At 47.3% G+C, this 21,173-nt stretch overlaps 1 protein-coding gene across 7 annotated transcripts in view; it reads right to left on the minus strand.

The window, feature by feature from the left end:
* TFDP2 (transcription factor Dp-2) overlaps positions 1 to 21,173 on the minus strand; it is a 181,320-nt gene that overhangs the window by 24,607 nt on the left and 135,540 nt on the right. For 5 of the 7 annotated variants that reach the window (XM_050966009.1, XM_050966007.1, XM_050966005.1 and 2 more), the window contains 3 exons: positions 17,124 to 17,286; positions 15,567 to 15,713; positions 774 to 842 (listed from right to left, as the gene is read on the minus strand). In XM_050966009.1, the coding sequence (XP_050821966.1) occupies positions 774 to 842; positions 15,567 to 15,713; positions 17,124 to 17,286 (379 nt within the window). The remainder of the gene's footprint in view (positions 1 to 773; positions 843 to 15,566; positions 15,714 to 17,123; positions 17,287 to 21,173) is intronic. The other 2 variants (XM_050966010.1, XM_050966006.1) reach the window with 1 other exon arrangement.

Raw genomic sequence — 21,173 nt, forward strand, 5'->3', positions numbered from 1 at the left:
ACTGCATATCGGATTGTGTCTAAAACACCATCATATTTTGCACTAAGAAAAAAAATGTTATTTTCTGTTACCCTATGACTAACTCATGATTTTATACAAGTGGTCCATTATGTGTAAAGTATTCAAAACCCAGGCATATATCCAAACACTATAAATACAGTATAGACTTTTTAAAAAATGAAATGCCCTCATTTGAAGTTACAATATTTCTTCATTCAGGCCAAATCAGCAGGTTTCAAAAAGCTTTCCTAGGTTACTGCATCAAAATGCGAAAAGTGCCAGACCTGGATTCATGAGTCTTTTATAATAAGGATCCTGAAGTTTCAGTTTCCCAGCAACAACTGATTCTCAGCTATGGAATGTACAACTGAACCCATGCAAGTGTGTGTTGAAAACTGCATTTTTCAATGGTAACTTGTCAGAGGGACCAAGTGTGTGTGTGTGTGTGGGGGGGGGGGGGGTGGCGTGGTCCTGCTCCTGTTCCCACTGGAGTCGGTGGCAAAACAGCATGAGTGGAAGGTTTGCAAAGTGTAATAATGACATAGGATGGAAGATATTGACAGATAATGACAATTGTGCGCCAGGAGGCTGCATCTATCCAAGAGGCCCCATGCTAGGATGGCAGAGGTATTTTAGGTCAGGATTCAGGTACACTGCAATATCACTTTCATGAGCACTAAATTAATCTAAAAACATTTAAATAGTGGAGAAAAAAATACTCTGAACCTTAACAGTTTTTTGTTAGTTGCTGTATAAATAAAAATTAAATTTACCTGCAACAGTAGCTCTTGCAGCTGGGCTCTCTTCTGCTTTATTCGTTCTAGTCGTCTCTGTTTCTCTATCTTTAGAACATAAATTTAGACCCATTAAGATAAAAGTTTGTAAATACATAAATTGTCTGGTCTTGTTCTCTGTCTAAAATAAAAAAGATTTTTGCAATAAAGGAAGAGAAATTCTTATACCCTTATAGAAATTCAGACTATACTTGTTTGAGGGAGGTGGGCTACAGGGCCTGGTACATAAGCTGAAAATCCTTCCCAGCTCCACTTCGCTCCCTTGTAGCATTCTCCTTTCTCTTATGGACTAATCACATAGTGGGGCATCTCCAGGAACCTGGATTTACAAAACTTATTTTTTTACTGTAACCTCAACTTCTGCTTTTATATCACTTTCCCTTCATTAAAAAACCAATATTACCCCACCTTAGTTGTAGCATTTCCTCTCTCTTATTTTTCCCTGTTGGATATATGTCATAGGAACTTTCTCCAGCCCTGGATAGGAAATACTGCATCCCACCAAAATGGAGACATCATAGTACCACAAAAAAACATTTGTTTTCTTATTCCCACTCATTTGTGATTAAAAGCATCCCATCAACAATTCTCTCAGTCTCTGTTTACTCAGGACTGAAAGACAACTATCAGGACCGGGCTCAGGACCATCTAGGATGGCATTTTATTGTATCATCACTAGGCCCAGAGTAACCACCCTTTTCGACTACTAACCAGAAACCTGGATAGACTAGCAAGAATTCAGTAACCAGCCACAACAAGAGGTTAAGGGAAAGCAGCTACCATGCTACCAGTTTCTTCCAGCAGCCATGGTGACACAAATGGAATAAATAAAACCATTTTCAACAGTATTCAGGACAGTGGTACTTCAGGACCTCTACCTATGCTGCCAGAACACCAGAATCTATACTTTAAATCAAGGAGAGTCCTGAGGAAATCCAAAGAGGTGGACGGTCTAATGAAGCTACAGTGCTGGCCTCTATGTGTATTTTTAATGCTCTAGATTGTAATGTTCCTGCTGCTGTAAACACTAATGTATCTTGGCTCCCAATTACACTAAACCCTATTTTAATTACCTCCCCATTCAAATTGCATAGCTCCAAACCATAATATTATGAAGTTTAACTCCACTGCAAACAGAAACAATTTTATTTACAATGCCTTCTAATACAATAAACTGTGACTAATATGCTTTCTGCAGAGTTGAGTGCAGGGCCTAGCTTTGCTTGACTATCAAAGTCAATAAATTTTAAAAGGTCTAATAATTTATCCTCTCTCTACACACTGATTTTTTCTGTGTTTTCTCTTTGTAAAAGGTTACCTTTACACAGAACTACATTTTTGTTTATGTATTTAAACTAACTTTAAAATACACTTTTTCTTTTCTTGAATGGAGGAAATTTACAAGTTGGTAAATCTGTTGATTTCAGCACGTGAAAACATAGCTTTATTTCTTTTCTGTTAAATGACACTAAAAGCAACATTTTAAGGAAATGCTTGGTTTTCACTGTGCTCAGAGGCTTGTGTAACTAAAGTCATAGATAGAAAAAGGACATAAGGTTAATTTGATTGAGTTCTCACACTGCAGACAACAAAATGTGAGAACAATCACATCAAAGTTTATCATTTCATAGCAATATGATTCACAGCAAAGAATTCATTTAATCATTCACACAAACTGAGTTTAAAAGATTTGAATTAAAACCAAAGATGTTTAAACAATATTCACAACAGACTAAATTTACTTTAAAATGATCAGGTGTAGCCATTTTCCCTGGGTTTATCATACCTGTCAGCCTACTGTTTGACACAATGATTAAAACAGTAAATGTTTTTCTTTTTCTTTTCTCCCATTGCCCATTTCAATGTCCTAAAAGGTATTATATGAATAGAACTGCACAAAATATCTGCACTTGTTTTTCACTAGGTGTACAAAAAAGACGGTTACTCACCTTTGTAACTGTTGTTCTTCGAGATGTGTTGCTCATATCCATTCCAATTAGGTGTGCGCGTGCCGCGTGCACGTTTGTTGGAAGATTTTTACCCTAGCAACACTCGGTGCGTCGGCTGGGTCGGCCCCTGGAGTGGCGCCGTTATGGCGCCGGATATATACCCCTGCCGACCCAACGGCCCTTCAGTTCCTTCTTGCCGGCTACTCCGACAAAGGGGAAGGAGGGCGGGTTTGGAATGGATATGAGCAACACATCTGGAAGAACAACAGTTACAAAAGTGAGTAACAGTCTTTTCTTCTTCGAGTGCTTGCTCATATCGATTCCAATTAGGTGATTCCCAAGCCTTACCTAGGCGGTGGGGTTGGAGAGAGATGTCGCAGAGTGCAACACGGCGGAGCCGAAGGCTGCGTCATCCCTAGATTGCTGAAGCAGGACGTAGTGGGAAGCGAAGATATGGACAGGTTGCTGCCCGGCAGATTTCCTGAATGGGCACGTGAGCAAGAAAAGCAGCCGATGAGGCCTGAGCCCTGGTGGAGTGCACAGTCACATGGTCCGGGGGGCGTGCGACAATTCATAACAGGCGCGGATGCAGGACGTTACTCACGAGGAAATCCTCTGCGAGGAGACGGGTAACCCCTTAATACGTTCCGCCACCGCAATAAAGAGTTGGGGGGTTTTGCGGAATGGCTTAGTTCACTCTATGTAAAAGGCGAGCGCCCTACGGACGTCCAGAGAGTGTAGCTGCTGCTCCCTGCGAGTCGAATGGGGTTTTGGGAAGAAGACAGGTAGGAAGATCTCCTGGTTAAGGCTGGGTGCGGTCTCAGCTGCACCTTGTCCCTGTGGAACACAGTATACGGGGGATCTACCGTGAGGGCCCGAAGCTCCGAGACCCGTCTCACTGATGTGATGGCAACCAGGAAAGCGGTTTTCCATGAGAGGTAGAGAAGGGAGCAAGTCGCTAATAGTTCAAATGGAGGGGACATGAGCCGGGTCAGAACCAGGTTAAGGTCCCAGGTAGGGGCAGGGCGGCGAACCTGGGGGTAGAGACGCTCCAAGCCCTTAAGGAATCTAGTCACCATAGGGTGAGAGAACACCGAACAGCCATCCCCCCCGGGTGAAAGGTGGAGACGGCTGCCAGGTGAACCCAGAGAGATGATATTGCTAGGCCCTGTTGCTTGAGGGACCAGATGTAGTCTAAGATATTAGCAATGGAGACCTCGATGGGAAGGAAACTCCGTTCCGCACACCAGCAGGTGAAGTGCTTCCATTTGGCGGAATACGTCGCTCTAGTGGAAGGCTTCCTGCTGCCCACGAGCACCTGCCGCACTAGGGTAGAGCAACGGAGCTCAGACCGGGTCAGCCACTCAGGAGCCATGCCGTGAGGTGGAGCGATTGAAGGTCTGGGTGACGGAGCTTGCCATGGTCCTGAGTGATCAGGTCCACATGAAGGGGCAGCGGGACAGGGTCGGCTATGGAAAGGTCCAGCAGCATGGAGTACCAGTGCTGCCGAGGCCACGCTAGAGCTATCATGATCAAGCGGGCCCTATCTCTGCGCACCTTCAATAGGACCTTGTGGACGAGCGGAAACGGTGGAAAGGCATAGAGCAGGTGCGTCGTCCACGGAACAAGGAAGGCATCTGCCACCGAACCCGGTGAGAGGCCTTGAAAGGAGCAGAACATCTGGCATTTCCTGTTCCCGCGGGATGCGAAGAGGTCCATTCGGGGATCCCCCACTTCCGGAAGAGCGAAAGAGCAACGTCCGGGGGAAGGGACCATTCGTGGGACAGGAAGGACCTGCTGAGATGATCCGCTAGCGTGTTCCGAACCCCCGGGAGAAAGGACGCGATGAGGTGAATAGAATGGGCTATACAGAAGTCCCAGAGCTGTAAGGTCTCTTGACACATGGGAGAGGATCTCGTGCCACCCTGCTTGTTTATATAATACATGGTCGTCGTGTTGTCAGTGAATACCGAGACACAATGGCCCTGCAGATGGTGACGGAACGCCTGACAAGCAAGGCGGACCGCTCTCAACTCCCGGACCTTGATGTGGAGGGCTAGCTCGTGAGGTGACCACAGGCCTTGGGTTGGCAGGAGCCCAAGGTGAGCCCCCCAACCCAGGAAGGAGGCATCTGTTGTCAGGGACACCGAGGGTTGGGGCGGATGGAACGGGAGCCCCGTACACACCATGGAAGGGTCCAGCCACCGCTGGAGGGAGTCCAAGACGCCCTGGGGAATTGTGACAACCATGTCGATTGGATCTCTGGCCGGACGGTATTGTGCGTTGAGCCAGGACTGGAGAGGTCTTAGGCGGAGCCTTGCATAGTTCGTTACGAACGTGCAGGCCAAAATGCGGCCCAGGAGGGTAAGGCAGGTGCGCACCGAGGTCAGGGGTGCTGCTTGCAGTCTCCGTATGATGGCTGCCATAGTTTGGAACCTCGACAGAGGCAGAGAGGCTTTGGCAAGAGTGGAGTCCAGGGTGGTTCCTATAAACTCTATCCTCTGTGTGGGGATTAGTGTTGATTTCTCCACATTGATCAGTAGACCTAGGCTTAAGAACAGGTTCTTGACAATGCGGATGTGCCTGAGGACTTGCGCCTCGGAAGTCCCCCGGATAAGCCAGTTGTCTAGATATGGGAATACGTGTATACGACTGAGGCGAAGGTGGGCGACGACTACAGCCATATACTTGGTGAACACTCTTGGGGCTGTAGATAGGCCGAACTGGAGGACCGCGAATTGGAAATGTTGCCGGTTGACCACAAACCGGAGGAACCTCCTGTGGGGTGGGAAGATGGCTATATGGAAGTAGGCATCTTGCATGTTGAGGGCGGCGTACCAGTCTCCAGGATCCAGGGATGGGATAATGGTCCCCAGGGATATCATACGGAACTTCAACTTTACTAGGTATCTGTTGAGTTTCCTCAGATCGAGAATAGGTCTGAGACCTCCCTTCGCCTTGGGGATTAGAAAGTAGCGGGAATAAAACCCCTTGCCCCGCTCCAACTCGGGAACCTCTTCTATGGCTCCTTTGGCGAGGAGCGCTCGCACCTCCTGTAGGAGGAGCTGCTCGTGAGAGGGGTCCCTGAAGAGGGACGAGGGGGGGGGTGGGAGGGAGGGTTTAAAACAAATTGCAGGTGATATTCAAGTTCCACCGTGCGTAAGACCCAGCGGTTCGATGTTAGCTGGGACCACGCAGGGAGGAAAAGGGAGGGGATGGATCCATCAACGAAACTGGTACAACGCCCTCGGGCACACCTTCAAAAGGAAGGTTTCGGCCCGGAAGAAGGCTTGGAGGGGTTCTGGTTCTGGCCTCCTTGGTTGCTGCAGACAATCCGGCAACCATTCCTGCCTCGCCGTCTGGCGAAATCCTGCCTCTGCCAGGGCTGGGGGTAAGGCCGGTGTTGTTGCTGTGGCCAGAAGGGACTGTGCTGGGTAACGGGTGTATGCATCCCCAAGGAGCGCATAATGACCCTATTGTCTTTTAGGCTTTGCAGCCTAGGGTCAGTTTTGTCAGAGAACAGGCCTTGGCCTTCAAATGGGAGGTCTTGGATGGTATACTGGAGTTCCAGGGGGAGGCCAGAGACCTGCAACCATGAGATACGGTGCATAGTAACGCCAGATGCCAGAGTACATGCTGCTGAGTCCGTGGCATCTAGGGCAGCCTGCAGGGAAGTTCTCGCGACCTTTTTGCCCTCATCAAGGATTGCGGAGAACTCCTGACGTGCTTCCTGAGGAAGCAGCTCCTTAAATTTGTCCGCTGCGGCCCAGGTGTTATAGTTGTAGCGGCTAAGGAGGGCCTGCTGATTAGAGACGCGGAGCTGGAGGGCCCCCGCAGAGTAGACTTTTCGGCCGAGTAAGTCCATGCGTCTCGCCTCCTTGGATTTTGGGGTTCGGGCCTGCTGACCACGTCGCTCCCTCTCGTTCACAGATTGGACGACGAGGGAACAAGGGGGAGGGTGGAATTATAAGTATTCATACCCCTTTGAGGGGACCATGTATTTATGTTCCACCCCTCGCGCAGCGGAGGGAACAGAAGCTGGAGACTGCCAGATGGTAGTGGCGTTGGCTTGAATGGTTTTAATAAACGGAAGGGCCACCCTAGTGGGGGCATCCACTGACAATATGTCCACCACTGGATCTTGTATCTCCGAGATCTCCTCGGCCTGCAGGTTCATGTTCTGTGCAACATGCCTGAGGAGGTCCTGGTGCGCCCTAAGGTCAAGTGGAGGCAGGCTGATAGATGATGTTCCAGCCACAGCCTCGTCCGGAGAGGATGAAGAGGAGAGACCTGGGAGGAGTGGGTCTGCGGAGGGCTCTGCCTGAAGAACTGCATCCGACTCAGCAGGGGGTTCGGGGTCTTGAGGCTGGGACAACCTTTCCTCTGTGGGAGGGGGAGGAGGACGGGAAATCGTGGCCTCAGGAACCCAGTGTCTCGGAGCACAGGAACGTGAGGGACCCGGCTGAAGGCCTTGGGCTTGATGGTACGCCCAAGGCGTCCAGAACCCCCACTGCTGCGGTCCATGCTCTTGAGGCTGGGGTTCATGGAACAAGGTAATAGGTACATCTGTGTCCAGGGCATATAAGCTATCCGCCTGAGAGGACACAGATGGCTGGCGGGACGGCCGGGGGAGGCCCGAACGAGGTTGGTATGGGTCCCTCGCCCCCGTTGGTGGAGACCTCCTCGGTGCCGGAGACCGGTACCGGGAGTCATAACAGTGCCGAGATCGCAACCGGGACCTGCCACCAGCTCGGTGCCGGGAGGTCGACCGGGAACCCCAATGGCGCGAGCGGCTGCGGGAGTCTCGGTGCCGGTAATGATGACTAGAACCGGAGCGGTGACGAGAGTACCGGGAGGTGGATCTGTGCCGCGAGTACGACTGGTACCGCTGTGGTGAGCGGTGCCAGGACTGTGAGCGGTGCCTCGATCGAGATCTTCCACGGGACCTGGAGCGGTGCCGGGACCTAGGTGGAGATCGGTGCTGGCCCACCGATTCCAGGGATGGAGGTCTCATGGCTGCTGGCTTGCCTCTAGATTGAAGAACCCACACCGGTGGTGCCGGGGGTTGAGGCAGAGCAGACTCGGTCATTGCGATAAGATCCCTGGCCGACGAGAATGTTTCTGGCGTAGAGGGGACCGTCAGCTCGACCACGGGTCTCACCGGGGAGCTCACCAACACCGGACTCGACGGACCTCTCGGGCCCAGAGTCGACGGTATCACTGGCGTTGGGGCCGCGGCAGGAGTCGGTGCCGGGCGGTCCGCATGAGTCTGCTTCACAGGAGTAGAGGCAGCTGATGTTCTTCTGTTAGTATCCTGCACCGGGGAAGGCCGGTGCCGAGGCGTCTTCACGGCGCCGGTGCGGTCCGGTGCCGGCGCGGTGTCGGCACTCGGTGCCGAGGAAGAAGGGTTAAGAGCTGCCTCCATAAGGAGAGTCTTCAAACGATGGTCTCTCTCCTTCTTGGTCCGCGGCTTGAAGGCCTCACAAATGCGGCACTTCTCAGATATGTGTGATTCCCCCAGGCACTTTAGGCAGGCGTCATGGGGATCGCTCGTGAGCATCGGCTTTTTGCAGGCCGAGCACGGCTTGAATCCCGGCGAACCGGGCATGAGCCCAGGCACCGGGTGCGGGGAAGGGCTAGAGCCTGAACCCGCTAAACTATATACAATAACTAATTGACAACTATGAACTAATTACTCTATACACTAACGATAACTATATACAACAAGTGAACAAGGAGAAGCTAGGTACGTGGAGCACAGCTGTGCCGCGCTCTACAGTTCCAATGACTGACATGGCGGTAAGAAGGAACTGAGGAGCGGACGGGCCGGCAGGGGTATATATCAGGTGCCATAGCGGTGCCACTCCAGGGGGCGACCTGCCGACCCACTGGAGTTGCTAGGGTAAAAATCTTCCGACGAACGTGCACGCAAGGCGCGCACACCTAACTGGAATGGATATGAGCAATCACTCGAAGAAGAACCTGAGGTACCGTCTGTGCGGAGGATAAATGGCAATGTGAAAATACGCGTCCTTCATATCGAAGGCGGCATACCAGTCTCCAGGATCCAAGGATGGGATGATGGTCCCCAGGGATACCATGCGGAACTTCAACTTTATCAAGAACTTGTTGAGTCCCCGCAGGTCTAGAATTGGTCTGAGACCTCCCTTTGCCTTGGGGATTAGGAAATAGCGGGAGTAGAAGCCCTTGCCCCTCAAGTCCTCTGGTACCTCCTCTATTGCTCCCATGGCAAGGAGGGACCGTACCTCCTGCAAGAGGATTTGCTCATGAGAGGGGTCCCTGAAGAGGGACGAGGATGGGGGGGGTAAGGGGGTGAAATAAACTGAAGGCGGTATTCAAATTCTACAGTGCGTAAGACCCAACGATCTGAACTTAGTTGGGTCCATGCAGGGAGGAAAGAGGAGAGGCGGTTGCAAAATGGAGGGAAAGGATCCTGTTGAACAACTGGTACGTCGCCCTGGGGCGCGCCTTCAAAAGTTTGGTTTAGGTCCTGCGGGTAGTTTGGCGGGGCCGTGGTTCTGACCCCCTTGGGGTCCAGACTGCCGTCTACGATTGCCTCGCCCACGCCTCCTGCCGAAGTCCTGCAGCTGTCTAGGCAGAAGGTAAGGGCGCTGAGACTGGGGCCAGAAGGGTCTGCGCTGAGTCTGTGGTGTGTGCATCCCGAGCGAGCGCATGATCACCCTATCATTCTTCAGACTCTGCAGCCTAGGGTCAGTCTTTTTCGAAAATAGGCCCTGACCTTCAAAGGGCAAGTCCTGTATCGTATGTTGCAATTCAGGTGGAAGGCCTGACACCTGAAGCCATGATATTCGCCTCATGGCAATTCCTGAAGCCAGAGTTCTGGCTGCGGAGTCGGCTGCATCTAACGAGGCCTGGAGAGAAGTTCTCGCCACCTTTTTTCCTTCCTCCAAAAGGGCCGCAAACTCTTGACGCGAGTCTTGGGGGACTAGCTCTGTGAATTTCTCAACCGCCACCCAGGTGTTACAGTTATAGTGGCTAAGCAGGGCTTGCTGGTTTGCCACCCTGAGTTGGAGGCCCCCCGCAGAGTAGATTTTATGTCCCAATAATTCATGTGCCTAGCCTCCTTTGCTTTTGGGGCAGGGGCTTGGTGGCCATGCCGCGCCCTTTCGTTAACTGATTGGACGACGACAGAGCAGGGTGTACATACAGGTACTCGTACCCCTTAGAGGGCACCATATACTTCCTCTCAACTCCCCTAGCCGTGGGCGGAATAGATGCTGGAGACTGCCAGATGGTATCAGCCTTCGCTTGGATCGTCCGAATAAACGGTAAGGCCACCCTTGTGGGAGTGTCAGCCGACAAAATATCTACCACCGGGTCATCTATCTCCAGAACCTCCTCCACCTGGAGGTTCATATTCAGGGTCACTCATCTCAGGAGGGTTTGATGTGACCTTAGATCAATTGGAGGAGGGCCTGAGGAGGATGTCCGTGCCACCGCTTCATCTAGAGAAGAGGAAGAAGAAAGGCCAGGGACAATCGGGTCCTCCGTTGTCTCGTGGACTTGGGCGATGTCCGGCTCCGGTGGGACCTGAGGATCTGGTGCCTGAATTGGAGCGTCCTCCATACCCACAGGAGGAGGGCGGCTAACAGTAGCCTCTGGCAGCAGCCAGTGCTCCGACGGTACGGAGTGTGATGGCACTAGAGGTCCACCTTGGGCTTGGTGATATGCCTAAGGTGTCCAGAAGGTCCTCTGATGAGGTCCTTGGTCTTGAGCCTGGGTCTCTTGGAAGACACGGCTGGGTACATCTAAGTCATGGCCCTGTACATAGGAAGCACTGTCCGCATGGGATGACATAGATGCATGGCGAGACGGCCAAGGAGGAGCTGAAAACTCCTGAGAATAGTCTCCATCCCTGGGTAGTCTGTCTGTATGCTGCACCGGAGAGTGGTACCGGGCGCCATAGCGGTACCGGGAACAAGACGGGGACCTGCGACCGGAATGGTGCTGGGAGGTCGACTGGGACCTCGAAGCTTGATGCCGGGAGCGGCTGCGAGAGGTGTGGTGCCATGAGCTTGATCGGTACCGAGAGTACCAGGCCAGTGAATGGGGTCCTGAATGGTGCCACGAGTGCGACCGGTACCGAGATGGAGAACGGTACCGGGACTGCGAGCGGTGTCGGGACCAGGATCAGCGATGGGACCGAGAACGCCGGCGGAACCACGATCGTGATCGGTGCCGACGGAGGATGGTCTCAGTAGGGCAGGCTTGCCTATGGACTATATAACCCGCACCGGCGGTGCCGGGGGTTGAGGCAGCGCAGACTCTGTCAGTGCAATCAGTTCCCTTGCCATAGAGAATGTCTCCGGCGTGGAGGGAATAGTAAGCTCAACCATGGCGCGTGCCGGGGAGCTGTCAGGCACCGAACTTGACGGCTCTTGCGGAACCGGAATCGACGGTGCTAAAGTTGTCGGTGCCATGGCAGTTGTCGGTGCCGGGTGGTCCGACTTAGGCAGGTGCTCCGACTGCGACGTGGAAAAGGAAGATGCAGGAGTCTGATGTTTTTTGACCTGCGGGGAGAGGGAGCGGTGCTGAGCACACATCTGGGCTGGTGACGGTTGGTGCCAAGGGGCCTTAGCGGTACCGGTGCGCTCTGGTGCCGAAGATGCGCTTCTCCCCGGTGCAGACTGTCCGGTGCTTGGTGCCGAGAGTGGAGGAGTAAGAGCTGCCTCCATCAGGAGCTGTTTGAGACGAAAGTCCTGCTCCTTTTTGCTCCGCGGCTTGAAGGCCTTGCAAATGCGGCACTTATCTGCGAGGTGGGATTCCCCGAGGCACTTGAGGCAGGAGTCGTGAAGATCTCCTGTAGGCATCGGCTTGTGACAGGCCGAGCACGGTTTGAAACCCGGTGAACCAGGCATGGGCCTCGGCACCAGGCGAGGGGAAGGGGCTAATCCCCGAACCCCTCTTAACTATATACACTAACTATGTTAAAGAAAATAAACTAACTGCAAGTATAGAAATTTGAACTATATACACAACAACGAGAAAACTATGAGTAGCTAGGGAGGTGATCAGCTAAGCCGCGCTCCACTGTTCCAACGACCGACACGGGCGGTAAGAAGGAACTGAAGGGCTATTAGGTCGGCAGGGGTATATATCCAGCGCCATAACGGCGCCACTCCAGGGGGCGACCCAGCCGATCCACCGAGTGTTGCTAGGGTAAAAATCTTCCGACGAACATGCACACGACACGCGCACACTTAATTGGAATCGATATGAGCAAGCACTCGAAGAAGAACCAGATATTTATTCAAGTAATTGCAAAAATTCACAAATTTGATAGAAATTGATATGTTGTATTTTCTGCTAGTCAGTGCAACGTTTTGGTGCAAACATTGTGATATTTGTCTTGTGCAAGATACATGACTATTATCCACAGGGCAAATGACATTTTCACAGAGAAAGTTTGGCATCTTTGCAACAAAATGACAGTTTTCTCCCTGCTGAAAATGCCAGACAAAAGATTCAACAGGCAATTTTAAAAATATTTCTGACTTTTCCTGATAAGCAAATATTGTTCAGCATCCCTGTATGATATTCCTTTTAAAGAGGTTTTCTATCATCCATATCAATAGCTAGATAAACTTACTCCTCAGTAAATTCTTTTTCTAAACAAATCATCACCACTGTGGCAAATACCAAAGGGACTTGGCCCCCTCTGCAAATCAAGGCTGGCTTGAGTTCTGGCAAATTGCTTGAATTGTTTTAGCGATATGTTCAGTTTATGGCTACTGGCAATCTTATTGGGCCACCAAAGTTTATGGCACCCACATGATCACCCGCTGTGTAGTGGCATTCCTTGGTACATAGACTTTGGAATTTCTTGATCTTGCCTTGTAATAATATGTCCATACCAAGAAAGCTGCTGAAATGGAATCGATGGTGGAGATGGTTGCTGGGTTTGGCTTTGAATATTCTAATTTTTGATCTTGTCCTGACACTTGATATGGAGCAGCTGACGGAGATGACAAGAATAAAAAATGTCAACTCAGAGTTCTTCAGCCCCCATGTTTCACTTCTGTACAACAGGGTTGAGATAAGCATGATTCTATAGATCTGCAGCTTCGTAGCATGCTTCAAGTCATGATGTCTTCAGAGGCCCCAGAGGGGCCCAAAACATGGTTGCAGATGCTGCTGTTTATTTAAGCATCCACATCTTTTGACCATCCTTCAGCAGCTGCTATCTTATTTAAACAGGTTAATACTGTGCTGGTTGTAATCTGGTGCTGGAGGCTGCTTGATGGCAATGGTCATAGTTTTATCTGGATTAATAACCAGACCAGTGCACACTGCTTCTGACTCAACCAGACTGGCTGTGAGCTGCAGTGATTCACCAAACTAAGCCAACAAGTGAATGTCACCACCATGTTTGAGATCTCAAAATAGAATAACGTTCAGCTCAACACCAACAACAGTTGCCTCCTCAAGCTTTATTCATCAAACAACCAACGCCAACATTGAACAATGGATTATGACAGAACTCAGCCTTGCTGAACTCCTGCAGAGATAGGAAACCATGTTGCGTACCTGCCATTGACTTGAACACAGCTCCTATTCCATTACAGAGTTCTTCTTCTAATGACCAGTCTTCCCAGAGATGTTTAGTTGCCTCATCAGGTCCCACAAGCTTGCTCAAATCACTGAGCGAATGGCCTGATGGAAGTCTATGCAAAGTGCTGTACACAGTTTATCATATTCAGCCATTTTCTCAAAAGGCTGTCTAAAGTTAAATATCTGGTCAACAATGGAATGACCAGACCTAAACCCACACTCAGTATCCCAGCCTATGTCATGAAATGCATCATTAGAACATAAGATTTGAACATTGATTTGAGATATTAAGACAGAAGCAAAGACTTTCCCCGAGACCAACAACAGCTTAATATTTCTTTAGTTGCTACATTCAGCTTCATTGCCCTTTTTGAACAAAGCAGAACAACACCCTTCTTCCATTCATCAGGTGTGATATTAGAGTTCCAGATGACCTGGAAGAGCCTGTGCAGTGATGTTACAAACCCCTGGTGCGTTCTCAGACTTCAACTTGTGGACTGTGATTTGAATCTCTTCTTGGATGAAGAAAGGTAGCTCTACTGGAACTTCCTGCTCATCTTCAAATGGAAGAGGACAGCAGGCAACAGACAATTGAGGAGCATCATGAAATGATCTTCCCATTGATATAACTGATCCTTCAGACTCTGGCTTATGCTGTCATTATACTTCTTAACTAGGAAAGCTGATGCCACCTTTCCCTGCAAACACTGCAAGTTGAATAGAAGATGTGGAAATTGTGCCTGGTGGCAGCCTGTTCTCAATTACCTGCCTGAGTCTACTTCCAGGATTCTGTATCTTTCTTACAGAATGACTTGATGAAGTTCCAATGTGAAACCCATTCAGCCTTTCCTTTTACTTTTGACAAACATGTCTTTGAAGTCAAATTGTAGCCTCACTTTTTTTCTTAGCTCCAGCTGCAGTGAGCGTCTCCTCACTGATCCATGGAAGATATCTGAGCACTGCTTTCAAACAATGCCATTTCTCTGGGGTCAGTAACCAAAGCATTGGCACAAATTGCCCGCATTACACTTATGACTGATTCAGACTGCTCTTAATCTAGATCCTAATGCCCTGTGTGATGGGTGTATCTGGCCTTTGCAGCTCCCTACAGGAGGCCCCACAGTCCTACTACACTCTGTGCCAGGAAGCAGTGATGTAGGAGCAATGGAGCAGTGACACTGAGTCCTCTAGGCCTGCCTAGAAAGTCCTCTCTGGAACAGCCATCTTGCAGACTAGAGAGACATGGCCCTCCAAGAGCTAGGAGGACTAGCAACAGTTATCTGAGCCCAGCAGGTTCCGATAAAAAGATCTGTAGTGCCCTAGCAGGGCGGCCTCTGGCTGGGCCCAGAGGAGCAGGGATGGGTATTCCTCTCTGCTCAAAGAAGCCTGTGGATTATTCAGGGTTTATCTCTGCCATATTTGCATATCTGGGTTTGCGGGAGAGAGGGACTTGAGAACATTGTCCTTGAACTAAGGGTTAAGATAAGACGGGCCAGGTGGGAGGAAGCCCAGGGAAGTAGCAGCAAAAATTGAGCACTACAGTGGTTGCTGTTCACAGGGGTGCCTGCCTGGAACCCAGAGTAATGCATGAGCCCTGGTTCCCCCACCGGCAAAGTGGTGTAAACTCTGAAAAAGGGAGGACAAGCGTAACCTAAGACGAAAGAAGGGGAGAGGGCTTGTTTGGAAGCCCAAGTGAAGGGCTGAATATAAATGTCCAAGAGCCAGAGCTGAAGACCCTGGAGAGGGCAGATACACTGCTTATTTGCTATCCTGGAAAGGGTTATTTTTTGACTGTGACACAGACAGAAGACCAAGCCACAGAAGACTGGCAGAGGTAGACAGATGTCCTACAGGGGGTGCCAGAAACAGGATTGCAATACTGCACCTGCTGCTTGGAGACACTCAAGGGGTGAATGCCCTTTTACACCCTGCATGACTTCATTGATATTTATTTTTATCAGGCAAACAGGATTTTTAGATTGGTATAAAGCATATTGTAGTTATACTTAGAATATACACCAAAACATTTCAGTGAGGAATTAAATATCAAATGTTGGTTTTATTTACCTAACAAGCAATGATAAAAAGCAATTAGATTTTTTTTTAAAGTTCATGTTTTTAAACATTTATTATGCAAATATAAACACACACACTCTTTCCAAAGTGACACTTCTCCATTACCACAGGACGTCATCTGCAACTGAAGGGATTTCCCCTCCCTTCCACTTACCTCTAGGTTTTGACATTCTTGAGCTGAGTTTGTAGGAAGGCCAATCCATCTGATTTCCTTTTTCTCTTTTGAAATGATGTTCATTGCCATCAGCACATTGAGGGCATCATAAACTCTCCGCCTAATATTCTTCTGATCATAAGCCTGCTAAAAAATAAAAATAAAAAAAAAACAACACACTGCAGTATTAATTAGGCCAAGAGCACTGCAAAAGCTAAAGTTAAGATGACGCTTGAAGTTTCCCTATACAGGTTTGCAAGTGACATGAAGACAATATATGAATAAAAGAAAATGGCAGTTGAAGTCAATATAGCACTAAAACATATGCTTTAATTTATGCTATTGCGTTGAATAAAACACTAAGTAAGGGGTTTGAATGAAAGCTGGGAGATCATTCCGAAACAGTGAATACAATAGAATATACACTGTCTGCTTCTTGATGTTGCATATTAAAAAAATATTGTTAGGCTTAATTTTGTCCCCCTCACATGCTTGAGCCAATAGAATAGAATACATAATTTAAAAAAAAATCACTTAAAACAGAAGATCGTTCTCAAAGCGTCCTAAGTGCATAAAGTAGAGTACTTTTGATACAAAAGGAGAATGTATCAGCATTGCAAAAGACTTCAAACTAGTAGCTGGATGAGTATCCTTACAAATACAGCTATACACGTTTTTAAAACAAGTAACTGCCTTTAAGAAATCAGTTGTAATGAAACTAGTTTTTAAATATGTATCACAGTGTATTAATAGAGAAGAGTGTTTTTTACCATTTGGACTTTCAAACTGCTGAGTTAAGAGAATGCACAATATTTTTGTTTAGTTTAGGTTGCTTTTCTCTCTTCTTCATATGTATAGGCTAAAATTAATATTCCAAACCCTCACCAAGGACCTCTTTTAGCCCTGCCAAACTAATTATTATTCTCTGTTAACGTGACCCAAGTTAACCAGAAATTAAAGTTTTTATCCTGGCAATTAATTTACTGCCTGAATTGCTCAAACTCCTATATATTAATAACCTCAATCAAAATATGATTATATCCTATAGTACAATTATTTCTACAGAAACTGATTTTTCAATCGTGTTTCCATCATGACAAAAATGATTAATCTGATGTAACAACTTGTACAGTTTGTGTACACATAATTAAGACTACGGTCGGCCTAGTTATTACAAATTGAGCATTTGAGACAGGTGTCCTCCATTTCAGGGATACTGAAGCACCTCAGACTCTCAGTTACTTGGGCTGGAGTGTGAGTAGAATATTTTAAAATTGCAATTTTAAGACGGCCTGGTCTCTCTGTATTTTGTTGTATTTTAAAGGGTATTCAGTGGTATTAATTCTATATTTAAAATGGAACCTATTTTATATACTGCATGTTGATATTTTTGGAAATGGTCTAGGCCTAGATCTATAGCCCCAAGACACATTTGTTTGAAAGAGACCGTGGAACATAACAAGTCAAGGCAGAAACAAGTGTAGAATTCTAAGAGAACTGTAACAGGATATGACAGCATAGCTGTAAAGTAAAAAACTTAACATCACATCTACTTACCGAATCTGTAGCCAAGTGGCTATTAGAATTTGTGAATTCTGATACCAGTTCATCAGCTACTTCATTGTAGGACGTTGTTCCTTTACGCTGGACTTTTTCACATACTTTCATTGAAAAATGCCTCAGACCCTTTCCATTTTTATCTCCTTTTTTGCTTCTTTTACTATGGGAGGAAAATGAGTCGTTTTGAGATGACTTTTTGTAAGTTCTTCTGGTTAGGATGCAAAACATCAGGCTTATTAACAGGCTTTGCACAGTGAGATGGTTAGTGTCTGACATTAGATATCACATTTTTATGAAGGTCATAATAGTCAGGAAAGGCATTTTTAAAATTTTGAACTGTGAAAAGATAAATGATGATGTAAAGAGGGATGTGATAACCTTCAAAGTAGCACTGAAATTAACAGGAATTCTGGGTGTATAGGAAACACAGAATTAGGCCCAAATATGAACTGAACAACATATATTACATCTCTTCAGGCCCAATCCCACATTATCATGTGGACAATGAGCATCAAATAAGCCCATCAAAAGTTGTGAAATGGTCATCATGTGTGTGTGTTAAGAGCATAGGGCCACTGTCTAGGCCTAGCTCCACTTTTACCATTGAGAAGCCCTTTCTGCTACAGCCTTTATTATATTAACATGGGATAGTGTCTTGTTTTCCAAAGGCAATGTCTACTACTACTAATAAACACTTGACAGTGAGAAAGTATTAGTTAAGAGTATTGATTTCTGACACAGTATATAGATTTTCCATTTTAAATCTTCACATTAAGTTTCACATTTGACTGAGCTAAGTCAGAGATAATCCAATCTTCAGCAGTTGCTAGGTGCCTGACTAAAGCATTCAGCTATCAACAAAAATTAGTTACAAATTCCTTGCCAGAGTAGCTAAACAAGTAAATGGGAGGCAGGCAGTAAAATGTCACCAAGAATAAGCAAGTTATGGGCCCAGTCTAGCATCCAAATAAGTTAATAGAAGATTTTTCATTTACTTCAATGAATGTTCGTTAAGGCCCTGTGTGCAATATACAAGATAGATCTGACTGGTCCCACAGAATGTGATTTCAAAAGACATGGCTCTATTAGGAAACAGTTTTAATATCAATTTTTGCAAAAGGTGAACACAATCTTCCCCTCCCCCCCACTCCCAATAACATCAAAATTACTAGAATAGTAGGAGCGGCAACCAGAGAAGGAAGCTTGCTCTAGTGCAAAATAATTTGTCTACAAATTCCTTCTAAATTAACATCAGTAAAATATTAGTTATAAGCAAGAAGATTTTACTGGCAGACTTAGCTTTTACTGGTCTAACTGTAACGGAGAACTCCATGCCTTGAATTTATTGAAAGCATTATCTATGTAAAGAAATAAGTAAAGTTTCCAAGTGGTACAACAGTTTCTTTTTCTTTTGATCAAACATGCAGGGTATCTGCGGAAGGGCATACTTCCTGTATAGGACTAAATGGAACCCAATGTTAAAAACAATTAAAAATTTTTAGAGCTCTTCAGACCTGTGATATAATGCAATTGTTGGGTCTGATCCTGCAGTCCTGCAAAATTCCCAATGACATATTATGAATTTTTTAAATGGGAAAAACGTAGATGTTGTTTAATAGAGTAAACAGAATTTTTGTTTTATATTATGGGCCAGTTTCTAGCTGTTCTCTTGTTTGTGATGGATTGCACCCGGAGCAATTTTTCCTTCCATGCATATCTTTGCAGGATGCAGACAGCTTCATGGTGATTGCATCACTTGAGAGCAAGGTGTGAAGGGGTATGGGATTATACCAAAAAGAATGGCTGAGCATAGAGGGCAATTTATGCTTTATGAGGAAACACAAGGCCAGTACAGGGGCAAGCATATGCTCGCTTTCTTAAAGGGTGTAATAGTTGCTAATCTTGTGCATGCTCCCCAAGAAACCTGATAGCCTTCTGCCTGCCAGGGCTGGAAAAACCAACATATCACTGTATTTTCAACAACAACAAAAAGCAACAGGTTCTTGATAAAAGCAAAAAGTAGGTCACAGGAATAAAACACTTCATTTTGGAACTAAAACGTTAACTTTCTAAAGAAGCAACTTGTTATAAGACTTCCATCTAGATCCCAGTGACTACTATATAATGTTAATATTTTGACATATCGGGACATTTAGATGCAAAAAGATTTATTTGAATTCTTCTTGGTCTCCAAACAATTTTACAACATTTTGTCTAAGAAATAGCATGAACAAAAGAGAGCATTACTTGGTGCTCACTCAATTCGTGATGTGCCTGGAAGCCATTTTTGTACTAGGAAGACCAGTAAGATAAACTTACGTTTTATTGTGCTTAAAAACTGACATAATTAATCATTATATCTTTAAAACAAAAACGCTCAGCAATCAGTATTGCACAATAAAGCACATATTCAGTTTAATCAGAGATCTGTCATAATGCTTTGATGCCAGGGAGTTTAACTCTGATTATTGCCAACAATACTGGGGAACTACTGGCTATTGATGTCCAGGGTTCATATATCTGCGGCATGTGAGATACTAATGCCCCAGCCAATGGGAGTTGCAGGGATGGTGCCTGCAGACAGGGCAGCGCGTAGAGCCGTCTGGCTGTGCCTCGGAGCCGGAGGGGGGCCATGCTTCCGGGTGCTGCTTGCAGGAAGCGCTGCCCAGAGCCTGGACCCCAATCCCCCCTCTCCCCAAACCTCACCCCTCTGCCACAGTCCTGATCCCCCTCCTGCCCTCTAAACCCCTTGATCCAAGCCCAGAGCCCCCTCTTGTACCCAAGCCCCTTAAACTCAGCCCCACCCCAGAGCCCACACCCCCAGTCAGAGCCCTCACCCCACCCCTGACAGCTTGCCCCATCTCTGATCCCCCTCCCAGCTCTCCAAACCTTTCGGTCCCAGCCTGGAGCATCCTCCTGCACCCCAAACCCCTCATCCCTGGCCCCACCCGAGAGACTGCACGCCCCAGCCGGACCCCTCACACCTCTCTCCCATACCTCAACCCTGATCCCCCTCCCACCCTCCAAACCCCTCAATCCCAGCCTGGAGCTCCCTCTTGTACCCTAAACCCCTCATCCCCTGCCCCACCCTAGAGCCCGCACCCCCAGCCGGAGCCCTCACACCCCTCCCCCATACTCCAACCCTCTACCCCAGCCTTGATCCCCCTCTTGCCCTCCAAATCCCTCAGTCCCAGCCTGGAGCTTCCTCCTGCACCCCAAACCCCTCATCACCAGCCCCACTCCAGAGCCCTCACCCCTGTCACCCCCTGAACTCCTCATTTCTGGCCACACCCCAGAGCCCATACCCCCAGCTAGAATCCTCACCCCTTCCTGCACCTCTACCCCTAATTTCGTGAGCGTTCATGCCCCGCCATACAATTTCTATACCCTGATGCAGCCCTCAGGCTAAAAAGTTTGCCCACCCCTGAAATAGAACCATTGTGACTGTCCAACCTAATTTCTAGCAAAATTATGTTTCAGAGATGTGGCGGAGAAACAATTTAAGGTAGCTTCAATATTTGCCAGGACGTATATACTCAGGGAACTTCATCAGAGTTAATAAGTACATCATTCCAAATCCTGATCAAAAAATTATCTTTACCATATCTTGATCAAGAGCTAGCCAAACTCATCATAGAGCACGCACAGAGACAGAAGCTGACCTGCTCTCACAAATTGGATGATAACTGTAAATTAATACAATTGGCAATTTTATGTCTTGTAGTTGATTTCAGGGTCAATGAATTCTTGAAAGGGGACAGGATTTTCACTACAGCATTAATTTTACACTACGTAAGAAAATGATGCAGAATATATTGACCTTAACTTGTGAAATATGACTGCCTCTCCCAGACTTAATAAAACGTGTAATTGAGGATTTTATAAGTATTGACTTAAAATATTTAAGACATTCCCAATGTGAGAGAAGAAAAACATTTACATTATATAGCTGACACAGACTAGGACAAGCTAGGCTATAACAGTATTATTATTCTTCCTTGACAGTCACGTTAATATGGAAACTTGGAAGCAAGAATGCTTTCCCTC

This window comes from Gopherus flavomarginatus, chromosome 8 (assembly GCF_025201925.1).
Source record: "Gopherus flavomarginatus isolate rGopFla2 chromosome 8, rGopFla2.mat.asm, whole genome shotgun sequence".
Lineage (NCBI taxonomy): Eukaryota > Metazoa > Chordata > Testudines > Testudinidae > Gopherus > Gopherus flavomarginatus.